The sequence below is a fragment of the Aythya ferina genome, assembly GCF_964211825.1.
Source record: "Aythya ferina genome assembly, chromosome: 2".
Lineage (NCBI taxonomy): Eukaryota > Metazoa > Chordata > Aves > Anseriformes > Anatidae > Aythya > Aythya ferina.
Window position 1 is genome coordinate 86,932,564 of NC_140297.1, and position 15,024 is coordinate 86,947,587.

General features: G+C 37.5%; 1 protein-coding gene across 4 annotated transcripts in view; it reads right to left on the reverse strand.

Moving 5' to 3' along the window:
• Positions 1-2,428: 2,428 nt before the first annotated feature.
• Positions 2,429-15,024, reverse strand: part of TENT4A (terminal nucleotidyltransferase 4A) — a 59,742-nt gene continuing 47,146 nt past the window's right edge. Inside the window, exons 11-12 of one of the 4 annotated variants that reach the window (XM_084509982.1) lie at positions 14,521-14,679; positions 2,429-4,661 (exon numbers count right to left, since the gene is read on the reverse strand). In XM_084509982.1, coding sequence (XP_084366108.1) covers positions 4,485-4,661; positions 14,521-14,679 — 336 coding nt within the window. In that variant the 3' untranslated portion in view covers positions 2,429-4,484. Of the gene's footprint in view, positions 4,665-14,520; positions 14,680-15,024 lie in introns of all 4 variants that reach the window. The other 3 variants (XM_084509981.1, XM_084509984.1, XM_084509983.1) reach the window with 3 other exon arrangements.

The window sequence follows — 15,024 nt, forward strand, 5'->3', positions numbered from 1 at the left end:
ACCACCTGAGAAAGTTTTCCAGATCTCAAGCATAAAGACATTTATATCCACAATATGAGAATGCACCTGTGCTATTTCCTGAAGAATAAAATCCCTCCATTCATAATTTCTATGTTCACACAACAACTGCTTGATAAAAAAAGCAAGCAGGAGAATCCCTACTTGATTTAATGATAAAAGGCTGCTCTCCCACAGGCAATGCTGTCTCAGAACTTTTATGGTAGTGTAATACTTAGAAATGTCAACAGAGGTGTAGGAAGCAATTTTGCATATTTCAGGTACAAAGATGTTTCACAAAAGACATCCTTATCCTTTCACTGAAATACAGCTGTAGCCTGTGACCATTATTTTTTTTATTTATTTATTTATTTTTACCAATTATAACAAAAACACTGCCACTATTCTACTAAGAATCCATAGTTAAGAACATTTTGTCTAATAGATCTCTTGCAGACGAGCTGTTCATAGGTATCCTTAAGTGATCTCCTACTACCAGGAGTAAATGATAGACTTCTGCAATCCAAGGAGGCAAGGCGCCTCCAGGATTGAAACCTCCATGTGGTCTGTTGGAAGTTAAAATAAACAAGTTAATATTGCAGTTGAAAAGAAAGCTGAATGCCATCTGAAGATTTGTGGGAAGGTCTTCTGGCTGTGAACTTGAGGTTCAATAAATAGACTACCGTCGTTCTTCTACCATTGTTTACTTCAATTTACCCATAACAGACAATCTGAATAGCAGGGTTTATTTACATACCAACATGAGTTTTTATTCTAGTTTTCACTCACCACCATTCAAAGCAGCTTACGTGCAGAAGCACAATACATCAGCCACCTAAATTGATGTTTCTCATGTCTCTTAATTGAAGAATTCAGGACATAAGTTTTAGTCCAGATGTTACTGAAATTTATAAGGACACTGTCAGCAGTAGCCAGACAATAGGCTTGTTGTGTTTAAGAGCTCAAAAGTTGTTTGACACAGATATGTCAAATGTGTGTGGGGAGTGTAAATCGGCTGACCATTCACAACTTTGTGTTAAAGTTGTATTCACAACTTTAGCGCTTGTTTTTTCCCCACAACTGAGGAAAAGATCACATTGCTTGAAGGTTTCAACACTGCTTGTTGGCCGACCGGTGCTGTGCCACTTTCTCTTCCTGTGCTCAAGAAGCTGTCCAAAGTTGTTCTGTGGAAAAAAAAAAAAAAAAGAAAAAAAAAAGAGCTTATGAACAAGCAACATAGCACCAAGTCATACCTGTATCTTACCCTGCCTCCGTGCATAGGTGGATGCAGGAGTGAATTACAGAAGTCCAATGCAACACCAGCACTGACATCTCTTGAAAATGGCAACAGATAATAACTAAGTTTTATCGTTTTATCTAAAACATACCCTGTGGATCCCGTTCGTCCACCCATTTTGCAAGTCTCTTCCTTCCACATCTAAGGACCAAGGCTAATTTTGCCCATCAGCACAGTACAAAACCAGTCAGCAGAGGTTCGAGGGTTCAAGGTAGCATGGTGAGACTCCCAGAGTATTAACAGGAGTAGATATTAACAGGAGTAGACTAACAAGGATAAAAGTGGGACAGAACAAGCGGGAAGAATAAAGCAAAGTCATAAAGCAAATGAGTTCCATAACTAATGTTATTGCTATTATCTCACCTGCACTAAAATCTGTGTGTCTGCAGAGATAAATCTGTGTGTCTGTTGATCCCTCTATCAGCCATGCCCCACTTGCTAACTGACCTGAACAGAAGAATGCATGCTTATAGGTTAGCCTTCTGTCCCCTTCCCCCACACACACCTTATTCTCCATTGGATACTGTGCCCACATATCACAGACTTCTCTGGTTCTGAATCATTAGCCCCTCATTACTACCATTAGTATCATTTAAATACAGTTCAGTTACCTTTTCTTGGAGTTCAGAGTTACGTAAGTCCCTTCCAAAGACTCGATTTCTGAAATTCTGAAGTTGAATCAGTTATTGAAATTCAGAGGGTTAATAAAAAACAAAAGACGAGATGCATCCAATCTTTGAAGTGGCTAAAAACTTTAAAACTGGACAAAGGTTTTGAAAGGAATTTAGAAATTACAGGGAGGAATTAAAAATTACATGGAAAGTTAACGTATTTCAAGGGATCAGTTAGTCAATCTCCTCTTTTAAGAACATGGTTGGGGACTACCTCCAGCTCCTTTGAACTCTCATATTATCAGGGGACCAAATCCACAACCATGAAACCAACAGCCATATTCATTGCTCGCTTTATGAATACAAAGTACAGTAAGCAAAGGGTGTCCATCTGCCTTCCAAGCTCATTCTGAAGATGTTTGGCATTAACACTGAAGCTGATGTTCAATGCACCTGTCAAACAATGGGATAAGGTCAAATATTACTTCATCCATTATATTTCTCATAAAAATGTACAGAAAAGTGACTGGTCTCCAAAGTTTATTAAAAATCAAAGAATAGAAAACTTTACATAAAAATATGTCAATTTTAGCTTCCACATAGTTGTCCACACAAAAAATTTAAACATGATTTTTTTAAACCTGTAGCACATAACCACAGTGATAGCCAGGCCAATTTATTTGGTTCACCATGACTGAAGTGTTACATGATACCACTTTTCAAATGAATTTCGCTTTAAAATGGACGCTAGTATAAGACACCAACTAAAGCCTTTGAAGGCTCTTTAATGTAGTTATGCTCAATATTGCTAGTGTGTGAAGACTAAGCAGTACAGGCTCATGTAACAGCCCTTAGATATTATTTATGAATCAGCTCACAATTTTTATTTTTATTTAAAATTGTGATGAATCTGAGCATTAAGACAAACTTTTTGCAAACAGATATGCACTACTCTACTTTGGAATGTTGCCCTCTCTCCCCTCAAAGACCTGTTTTGTTCAACAGATTCAGTAATAACATGAACTACTTCTGCTTCAAAGGCATACAGCGTATTAAAAAGCTTCATGCTTGACACCTCATTTTAATAGTCAGATATCAGTTTTAAAACCACCTGTATCTGTACACAGTATAGATGTCCTGTTAACAGGATTCTTCAGCTTTCTCTGCTAATGGATTTATAGAACTGATCTGTAGTTTTCTGTATAGTTTAAGAACTTTCATTAAAAAAATGGGAAGTCAGAGGGCGTGAGATGTGACCTACTCCCAGGACAACTGTGGTGCTTTAAAAACTCAGGGTTAGGCAGGATGTACATTTTTTCAAAAAGTTAAAGACAGTGTTTGTCATGGCAATACACACTTGCATAGTATACCTGTATGCATCTGTAAATTAAGTGCCAGCCACTCATACTGTGTACAACACCGGGCTGTGCTCTCCTGCAATACATTAAAAGATACTTCTCATAACGCTTAGAGCAGCTGAAGTACTTTTTATATATTTGCTCTTAACAGAACTAATGCATACTGCTATACAGATTCCTTAATGGAATCAACATATTTCCTTTCTCCACATTCCTTAAGCCGGGTACCTCTGTTTAATAACGTTGTTTGAACCCAAACATTAACAGGTTACATTACTAAAATGCATCAAAGCGTGTAGTTCACAGCTTTTTAATTTCACATCAGGACTTGAACCAACCTTCCCCCCTTCCCCAAAAGTTTTCTTTCTGGTACTAAGAACGCTGGATTTGTTGTCTAGTAAAAGGAATAAAATTAAAACTCATTGGTCAGAGCAAGACAACTGATAGAGGCCAGACAATGAGCTAAAAAACATAGGGTCGAAATGCTTTGGAGCGTAATACCTTCTTAAAACCATAAGCCAAATCGCACTTTCATTGTGAATCGAGAAGCCTCAAATATTACCAAATGTCATGTTTGTAACACTGCTCAGACAACCTGCCAAAACTATGAACCCAACTTAGATAATGCAACCTGGGAAAGGATCTGTAAATTAAAAAACCTCTTCCCCTTAAATATAACTTATGTGACAATATGAAATTAAATTAAAAATTCCAAGTTATTGCACAAATTATACCTCCAATATTTACAGAGCAAAAAATTCTGAACTTTGAAACAAACAGGAGAGCAGCAAATTTATTTTTATGAATTCCCAACTTGATTTGCTGCAAAGAAAAAAAAAAAATCCAAGGGGCTGAAGTTTCCTTCACTTCCAAAATAAAAGAAAACAGAACCCACAAAGGAACAGATGTAGCCACAGCAAAAAAAGCCACAGCATTTGTAAATGTCCTTGCAGTTCCATTGTCAGAGCTGCTTCGGCACTGTATGAACCATTGTGGGAAGGCAGAAAAACAAACTTCCACATTTAATAAGGCTTCACAGATAAGCACAACTACTTCTTGAAGATGGACTGAACCACCACACAAAGAAACATGCAAAGAAGTCAGCTGCAGATATTTGGCAACACCAATAAAACGATGTGCTGGACGCTGGTCTCCATCCCCCAAGTCGAGTGGCACTCGCTCAGTTTGTCTGAACAGGGAAGGTCATTTTGGCATCTGCCATTATCTGCTCAGACTAATAGGCAAACTGTCTCTGTGTTTTTTTCTTCTCCATATATTACGATTGTATTGGTGGTGTCCTCTGTTACCAACTGGTTGCCTCATGCCTCCATTGCTGACTGGGCTGTAGCTGTTGCCTTGATTATGAGTTCCTTTCATAGAAAACTTCATTCCACTGTGCTGCTAAAAAAAAAAAAAAAAAAAAAAAAAAAAAAGATTCACTCAGTTTAGACATATAAACAAATGAAACAAACACATCAAACACATATCAGTAGTATTTCCTCAACATATATCAGTTATTCCCACTGAATGTTGCTTGACACAACTGATCTTTCCATGCTTGTCTATTCTTAGCTACTCAAGTCCAATGGCACTAACAGTTTAAGTGTTTTCTGAAGTAAATGTCCTGCAAATGAAGATGTATATTTAAAAGCATCCTCAAAAGTATTTTATCTCAGTATTAAATATGCTTACTATGCATCACCCTTATAAAAACAAAGGCCTTCCATATTAAACACTAATTGTAACAGTCATGTCTATTTTAAAGATCCTTAGCAAGAGCATGACCAAGTGAAAAATCCAATAAGACTTTCAGGAACATTATCATTAAGGAACGCAGGAACATGATCATATGAGCTGATGCAGACAAAGGACAAGTTCATTCTGCCAGTAATCTTACTGAGCTACAGGTAAATTAGCTATAGCTTGTAAACATCTGGGCCTATTCTGACAAATCTTACCGGTCTGATCCATACACTACAACCAGACCAAGGCAAAACAATGATCATCAGTATAGCATGACACTTTTTCTTTGGGAGAATGTGGGAAATTGGGAGAAAACTAACTTGGAACAACAACTGCTGAAAATGTTTAATAGCATACATCTACCAAACCATAAGGTACTACGGTTGTCCCTGTCACTTAGCACCACAGTAAGTTGTGTTAGTATTTGTGTACTTAAGATAGGTACAAGAGTTTCAAAAGATGAAATTGAAACAGACTTTCCAAACACTTGCAACTTCAATGCAAGCAACTTTTTCTGATGCCTGAAGGAAATAAAGACAATTGACTACTTTTAACAAAAGCTAATAAACCACTTCAGGTAGACAAAATGGTGTAACAGGGACACCACAAAGCTAACACGAGGGAACTGCTCAAAATACTAAGTATACTTTATTAACTCACATTTCCAAACTAGTCTGGAGTAGAAAGAGAAATTATGAAAACAACAAACCATCATTAAAACTATTTAAGGGATAGTGCCATGCACGGCTTTTTACTGTCAAAGCATAGCTAGAAGAGACACTGAGCATCCAGAAAAAAAGCCAGTGAAGACTAGTATTGGGAAATAACTGCAGTTAACTGCAGGGCAATAAAAAAACTTTTTTCATTTGTAGGAAGTGCCCTGTGGTGACCTACCTTATCAGCCTCCAATATGCAACTTCTAAATCTCCCAAGACAGACATGCTAAGTGCTTTCCTCAGGCTAGCAACGGTAAAATAATCAAGGATGAAAAGGAAAAGAGATTAAAGAGGAGAATCCTTCATTCTCAGGAGGCAAAATTACTCCAAACTTATTTATTGAAGTATGTTGCCAAAATACCTACCAAAAGCTATTTATCAAAGTCAGCAAAAAGAGACTAAAAAAAAATATTTTATTTTTGGCAAGTGGTCCTTCAAGCTAACACCATTTTTCACATTCTTGTGCAGCGAAATTTTCTAATTCAATGTGTACATCTATCAATTATATAAGCAGACAGTCAAGCACCTACAAATAAGTATCAAGTAATTCACTATGATTAAATGAGGCCAAATACTAAAAATGATCCTACTACAGTCAAAACACTAAGAACAGCCAGTACTCATCAGTTATTCTTGACTATACGATGAAAAAGAGACATAACTTTAGCTTTGCTATTGTAAAACCAGTATAAAACTGAGTAAAGCAGATACAGAACCTAAGCAAGCCTATCATCTTCAGCTGGAAATGAACAAACTGGCACCTTAATCCTCAATTTGAGTGTTCAGCAAAAAAAATTACTGGGGTGTCTTGGCAGACAATGCTTCACTCAAATCACATCAGCCAACCACCACTGCAAATACGATGATTAATCCCTATCTGCCTGTATCCTAAAAAGAAGTTATATCCTTGGTTTGTTCAAGAGGTAATCAAATTTCCAAATAATTGCTACTAAGCTAGCCAGAAAGCCATCTCTAGCTTTTCGTAGAACACTTCAAGCATCTTTTTAAGAGCAGAATCTCAGTGTTTAATGGCTCCATCAGTTGGTGCTTAAGAAAGAGACGTAAGAGGTCCCTGAGCCAACTGAGTACAAAGGTGATAAATTTATACCTAGTAGGTCTCGACTAGCTATTGTTCATTATTTTTTTTCCTCATTTGCAAAAGCATAATGTGCATTGTCTTTAATTTGAACCTATTAGCTAGTGATCTTTCAGCTCCTGAAGTAATTCATTTCTTGTCATTATATTTTTTTTTCCATGCTGCTGATGATTAGAGAGATCTTGACCACGTACCTCCTCATTCTCTTCACCAGGCTGAATCATTCATTTTGTAGAGAACCTATTCCATATTTGATCACCCTTGACGTCCCTTCCCTATTCTTCTCCCATTTGTATTATAGCTTTCTTCCAGTGTGAGAGGCAAAGTTGTACTCATTATTCATAATGTGGGGATGCACATGAGTTTTGCTGTGATGTTTTCATTCCCATTCTTTATTCCTAACAATGCCTAAAATCTGGTTTGACACTCAATTCTCAGTAGGAAATCATGAAAGCATTATCAAAGCAGTTTTCTGCAAAAACGACAAGATCTCATCTTTGCAACAAACTATCAGCCCAGGGCATACCACCCTTTACAAAGAGTTAAAACATTTCTCTTTCCTGATGGACCCCTTTGAAAGGTCTCAACTCTTCTCGGTTGGCCCTGCAGGAGCTGAACTCCACTTGCAAGCTTTGCCACACATTATTCATTGCCTATTAGATGTTAGGCAACATAAGACCCAACACAAACAATGAACTCCATTTACTATGAAAACCTGATCTTATTTAGATTATAAAATATAAGACATAAAAGATAAGTTAAACTTATCTAACTAGTTAATTGTTTACAAGAGGACATGCTTCTTTAACTACTCCAGAATCTTCGGTAAAGGAAGTTTAATGTCTTGTGGAAATTCCAAGAGACTGTCTAATCTTATCCACACATTTCTTGATATCCACATGATTAAGACTCCCATAATCACTGAGACATGGCATGTCTAATCACATGATAGCTAAAAAGAGATCCAATAACCAAAACAATAGCCCTGTATCCATGATCTGACAGACAAATATTTACATGTCTTTAGTTTAGATGTTTTGACTTCTTTAGATCTATTTCCCTTGACAGAACATATGACCACTGATTCAACAACTGATAGATTTTGTTTGTTTTTGACAAGCATGCTCTGAACTTGATCTTCTACAAATAAAAGCTGCTAGATGTAGAGGAAAACTTAAGAAACTTGAGTCTAAAACAAGCTGGAGAAAAACCTGTAACAAGTTAAAAAAAAAAAAAAAAAAAGTTTTCCAGATGTTTTAACAGAAATTTAAGATAACTGTGTTCCTAGCCTTTACTCCAAAGGACAGAAAACCAGGGGAAATTGAAAAGCCAGGTAATTATTTGCTAAATAAACTAAACTTTTCATCTTAAATACTGGCAAATTTACTACATGAAACTGATGACAGTCAAAGACTCAATATTCAGTCAGAATTTCTAGCCAGAAGTAAGTCACCTACACTTCAAAAACACGAACTACATAATTAACAAAGCTGCAGTCTGAACAGTTTCTAAACCTTTTTTTTTTGTCTGTTATCTCTAAAATAAGGAGAAAAGGGAGAGAAAGCAATGGAAATGATGTATCAATACTCTTAACTTCAGAAGAAATGACATTATGCATACAGCACTAAATTTGTAAATAAGAGAAAGTTTAGAAAATAAGAAAATAAGTTCAGAAAACCTATTACTATTACATTGTTAATGCTACGAGATTAATGGCCATAATTGAATCTAGTCTGCAGTCGATAGGAATTGTGATCATTCAACTTGCGTATTTCAAAACCGTTTAACACAAAATATTAGTGTGGTATGCCACAGAATTTTAATGCACCCTTAACATTTTAAGTAATGCACCCTTAACATTTTAAGTATTCCCTTAAATACCTAACTATACATCCTCAAAATGTTCAAAGTTCTTTTCAATTTCTCACAGTGTTTCCAAACTTTATTTCAGGCCTATAGCAAAACCCACAACCCTTATTTTGAGGATCTACATCCACTTTCCCATAGCATCTGGAAACACGCTAAAAAGCATTATGATAAAATGTAACAGATGAAATTTAACTCTTATTCTTTATAGAAAACACTGTTTTGCAGAGAAACAATCTAACTGATATTTTAACCATTAAAACCCTACTGGATAAACCAAGTACTAGGCAGTGGTTCATTGACCTCATTACTTTTAAACTAAAAAGGTCACACAATGAGCATACTTGTACCAGCTCTTTGAGCACACTCTCCATCTGCTAAGATTTATGTGGTTTATATTTTTTCAGCTGAAATACAGCAAAAAAAAAAATCTAAACAACTTGTGTGAGAATTGTAATCTGTGCAAATAAGGGCCAAAGCACTCAAATATCAGAGATGCTTCCCCTCCTTCTTGACCCTCCCCCCCCGTTGTTTGGGCCTCCTGGCCAATTTCATCGACATCTGACAAGATCATGAGTCCTAGACAAATTTTTACAAAGCAAGCAAAATCTCATTTCTCTTCCTATTAAAGAAAACAGCATTTATACAACCAGTTCAGAGCAGCAGAAAAAAACTGACATGGAGACTAGAAAGAAGCTCAAACAATAAAAGTTTAATTCTCTCTTATCTCCTAACACCAGAGAACCAAAAGACTCAAAGCCACAAGGGAACAGTTTATATCAGACCTTCATGCTTTATCCTACTTTGTGCATTTGCTCTGCCAGTAGCCTGTAAAAACAAAGGGAAGCTTTCGGTTCTCCTTCCCTTTTAACTTGTTAGGCAACTAATACTCTGGGTAGGTCAAAGATAACCTGGTATTTGAGAGATCAGAAGGCATATTTCCCTGAGTGACTAAGTAAGAGAGTATAGAGCGAAGTTGAATCTGACACACAAAATACAAATACTCTTTGATCTTTTCATGTCAAGTTTCAAAAATTGGAGATGAATCAAAACTACCAGAAGACAGAATTCATACTCCAAGTTTGATATTATTGTGAGATGGCCTGTGTGTTTTTAAGTATTCTTCTTCCCAAGTAAAAGCTGAGAAATCTCACTAAGATTTGTCTTTAAGGTCTAAAATTGCCAGTATTAAGCTAGAAAATCTATTTCAGCAAAAAGGCCCAAAGCACTCTCCAAATGATGAGTTCGTGCCAATATGGCAAATAGGAAAAGTAGAGGAAACTTATATGCAGTGATTACAGTGACATTGGAAGAGAAAGGCATGCTAGGCAAACAAAAACCAGGTAATACTTATATATCATCTTACGGATTCTTTTGGTGGTTGTTTTGTCTGTCTAAATTTATGGAGAACTCCTGTTCCTAGAAACTGCTATCTACCCTGTGTCAAGCACTTGGGAAGCAGCTGCCACTACAGTGGTGAGACTTTCGGTCATATAAGCACGGAGGTTGGAAAGAACCTCTAGAGACCATATAATCCAACTTCTGCTATAAGAAACAGTCTTACAGTAGGTCATCCAGGATCCAGTTGCCTAAACCAGTTTCCATACGTGGAAGGATACGACCACATAAGGACTACCCATGTAAATACATGACAGTCTCAGTTAAAATATTTTGAACTGCCTCTGAAACTATCATAATTGCCAAACAACGTAACCCCATCAACAATTGTTCTAGATAAGAGCAAGCTCTGAAGCAACGCATTTTAGTCAGTGAAGTGCCTGTAAGGCTATTAGTGCTCTTTTACATTGCTTTATATGGCCAAAAAAAATAAAAAATAAAACAAATACATTCTTGTAGAAGTAATTTAGATTGTGGTATTTTAGCACCAGCATTAAGATTTCATTTCCTAGTTGTTCTCTGTCCTCCACAAGTGAGCTAGCAAATGCTAGCTCAATGCTAGAATAAATAGTGCTCTTGGACAGAACACTCTTGGACAGAACAGACACACTGGAAGCCATCGCAGCAGAAGGTGTTCATTACTTTTAGATATAGATTTTTTTTATTTTATTTTATTTTTTTTAAGATACATGTACTTTTGAATCAGAAGACCACTCTTTGGGGGGGCGAAATTAAACTTGAAAAGTTAAGAAGTTCTGAACAACTACGTTTCTTCTGTCTTCATTAGTGACTTTTCAAGTGACCAGCAGCAATCCAAGAAGAATGAACTGCACAGAGCTTGTCATCCCAACATGACATTTCTCCTAATGTGAAGTCACCAATTTTTCTCCCCTCCATTTACCTGGACATGCACACCAATACCTTATCTTCCGCTGATCCCAGTGGACAGCTAGTTAAGATGAGACTATTAAAAGTGATATACTAGTATACAGGATGTTACTGCCTCTCCAGTAACATCAACTGCCAAGAGGAAAGCTATCAATCTAATGGAATTCTATCATGCTCCAGAGAGGTGCAGATGAAAAGCATACATTCATAGTATTCTGTGTAGAATGATTTCAGTTCCCACTTCTGACCGGGCTGGTCACAAACCATCTAAAAACAACACTTCTACTACATAATACAAGCTTTCACTAAATTCAGTGCAGAAAAAAAAAAAATCATCCCATCACTGTAGATAGCAAGAAAATCCTGATTTAGCATGAATCCAAAGGGCACATCCTTGTCAAGCAAAAGTCACAGAAAGTTTCCCAGTTTTAAACATATACACATTGTACATGCTAGTAAAGGACAGCCAAGTAACAGAAAGCCAAATAAAATGCTGTAAAACAGTTGTTTTCCAAGATTCCACATTGCAACTACGGTCCAAAATTCATTCAACACATTGCCTCTTCACAACCAAGTCAACTCAATGCCAATTTGTTTTGTACCAACAACTGCATGCTTAAAAACTGGATCGTGTTCTGATGTAATTTTGATGAAGTTAAGCTCCAAGATACCTCTTCAGAGAAAGAGTTGTTCAGGAAAGAACGAACTAGACTAAGCTTGTATCTTATGTGAAGTTTAGCATAAAACTAGAGAACTATTTTAAACTTCAGAAATTTCAGATTGTACACTCATGTGAATACTCGATTGCAGACGCTAAAATAGCAAAATATGGTTCTATTGGCTTCTCACTAATACAAAAGCAAGTCCTGTTAAAGTAAGCTGTTCCTGCCTAGGTAAGACTCAGCCATCAGAAAGGAAAGGTAAAGGGAGAAAAATGGAGAAAAATCAGATTTATCATTTGGAAGATTAAAACAAAAGGCATGCCTTAACATACAAATGGCAGCTTGCTAGATGATTGAGGATTGCTGAGGGAATAGCCGGGGACAGCATGTGATGAACTGTTTTCAAAGACTGTGCCCCTTCTATATTAACCTGCCTGCAAGGAACCAGTGGAACACAAGCAGTATGCACTGCAGTATGACACTAACCTGGCCTAAATGAAAGAAGGGGATGAAAAAGATTTTTGTAGAGTGCCTAATAGGAAAATGCTTGCGTAGCAGCTATGAAGAATACGGATACTGAACTATATAATATGCCATAACTTGATGCTATTACTGAACACTGAAAAAGCTGTTCAGATGAAATTTCTCATTCATCTGAAGTTCCAATTTTTTCAGCACTGGGTTTAAAAAAAAAGGGGGGGGGGAACCTATATAAAGTAGCAGTTGCCTTTTCTAGAAATAAAAATCAAACTCACAAGCTGAATGAGAAGTATACCCTTAAATCCCAGGCTCCAGGTGTTTTGACCAGCACCACAGAGTCCAGTTAGAAGTCAGCAACTAGTGGTACATCCCAGTTGTTGCTACCAGGGCCAATACTAATTAACAACTTCATTAGTGACCTCAATAATGTGACAGTAACCACCAGCAATTGGAAGGAGTGGCTGATACATAAGAGTGCTGTCGTAAGAAGGGAACTTGCCAAGCTAGAGAAATGGGTTGACAGGAATCTTATGAACTGTAAGTGAAATATTAAACTCTGTCCCCAGGAAGGAATAATTTCATGCACCAGTACACCAGCTGGAAAGCAGCTTGACGTGAAAAGACCAGGGATTCCCAGTAGACATGTTGAACATGAGCCAGCAACATATCCTTGCATCAAGAAAGGTCAACAGCACCCCAGGCTGCATTAGGAAGAGTATGACTGCAAGGCAGAGGTAGGTGATCCTTCCCTTCTACTCTGCACTGGTGAGACCATACCTGGAATGCTCTGTACAGGTCTGGGTTCCCCAGTATAACATAGATGTGGACATACTGAAGTGAGTTCAGTCGAAGTCCATGAAGATAAGACACTGAAACATTTGTAATACGTGGAAAGGACAAAAGAGCTGGGTTATTTAGCCTCAGGAAGAGCTCAGGGCAGGAGGGATCTTACAGATGAGCCTAAACAGCTAATGAGGGGCTGTAAAGTAGATGAAGCAACACTGCTCTCAGCAGAAGTGCCCAGTAAAAAGTACAAGGAACAGTGGGCTTGAGCAGAAACACAGGACATACCACATAAATTTAAGATTAAACTTGTTAAATGCAAGCATGATCAAACACTGGAACAAGTTGCCTGGAGGGGACCCGAGGAGTTGCCTGTGGAGTCCTCATCCTTGGAGATATTCAAAACCTGACTGGACAACACCCTAAGCAACCTGCTCTTTGATCAGGAGTATTGGTCTAGAGGACTTCAACGTCCCTTTCAGCCTCAACTATTCTGTTATTTCTCAAATACTTGAGAGATCTCAAAACTGAAACAGATACATCTTGTGTCACGTCCCCTCCCTAAAAGTGCTTGAGGCCCAGCTGGATGGGGCTTTGGGCAACCTTATCTAGTAGAAGGTGTCCCTGCCCATGGCAGATGGATTAGAACTAAATGATCTTTAAGGTCCCTTCCAATTCAAACCATTCTATGACTATGACCAAAATGTCAAGGCAGTTGTGAATCAGATCAAAAAACAAGGTTATTAAATTAAAAATGTCTTGGTCCTACAATCTCACAAACTGCAGCAGGAGGATTGAGATCATGCAAAGACCTGATCAAAACTCATGTCTAAAAGTAACTCATTTCCTTATCACAGACAATGTACTACCCACAGCTTGCATTAAAAGGCCATGAGGCACCTGTGACTAGTAGTTTTAATAATCAAAAATGAGAGAGTACTTTCCCATAGACAAAAGCACCAAGACTGTCAGGAAAAATTGAGGACTTTTCTTATCTTTGCACTATAATGGATGTGTTAGCTACAACACCAGTTAGATAGCACACAGTATCTCTGCACATTTAAACACATTTAATATTTGGGTAGAATTCTTGGACACATGCCTACTTTTTTGTTGTTGTTTTCCCCTTAAAACATATTACAAAAAGTTACAGGTACAGTCAGATCTGTTCTAGCCATTCAAAATCAAGGCCACTAACCACACCTAGACAAGTCAGAAATATTTCTTCAGATTCAAACACTAGCTTACAGATGTACCACCTATGAGAAGCTTCTGTTTTAAAAACAGGAGGTTAAACAGCCTAGAGATCTGTATATCCCTCTAGTTTAGGCACCATGAGTCTCAAATACAACTTAAAGAGAGAGATCTAACACTCCAATCAACATTCCTAGGTGTCAGTGAGCTGTGGAAGGGCTCCAAAAATCTCAAACACAAACATTTCCCACCCAGCCTTCTTCCCGCGCTTCTGACATGGCTGATAAGTTTCATGGTTACAAGAGATTTAGCACATGCTATATGAAGAGTATCTTCAGAGGTTTTTAGACTGTCAGCACAGCACAAATGATCTACACTTCTGACTGGATCACTTCCTCAAGAAAAAGTTGCTCCATTTCGTTGGCTCATACCTGATTACTGGCGGCCATTATCAAGGTTCTCGTAGGCGCAGATTGGGGTTTACCACTTGGCATAGGCAATACGGGTGGTAAACTGGCCATAAGTTGAGTCGGTGCTTGCAGACTGAACTGGTAAACATTAGGAGCTGTGCAAGGTGGTGTATCAGAATCCTTTTGGCAGAGAAAAAGGGGAAAAGAAAAGCAACTTTACAGAAAGTACAGCATATACAGACTATGCATGTGAAAATGCAGCCAAATATCAACTCATGTGAATACTGTAAAGTTTAAGGTATTTTTCAGTGGTAAAAAATAAAATACAAGCCAGCACTATGTTTATTTTACACATCTAGCAAAAGTTTAATTGAGCCTGCATCAAGGAGACAATGTCAACAGGTCTATCACAATCATAGATCAGTTCCAGTCAGCTCAAACTAAAGCCAAATAAAATCTCTTCAACCAAATTAGAATTAAAAGGTGGGAACTAAGGCTGGAGAAAAATGTAATAAGAACAGTGAC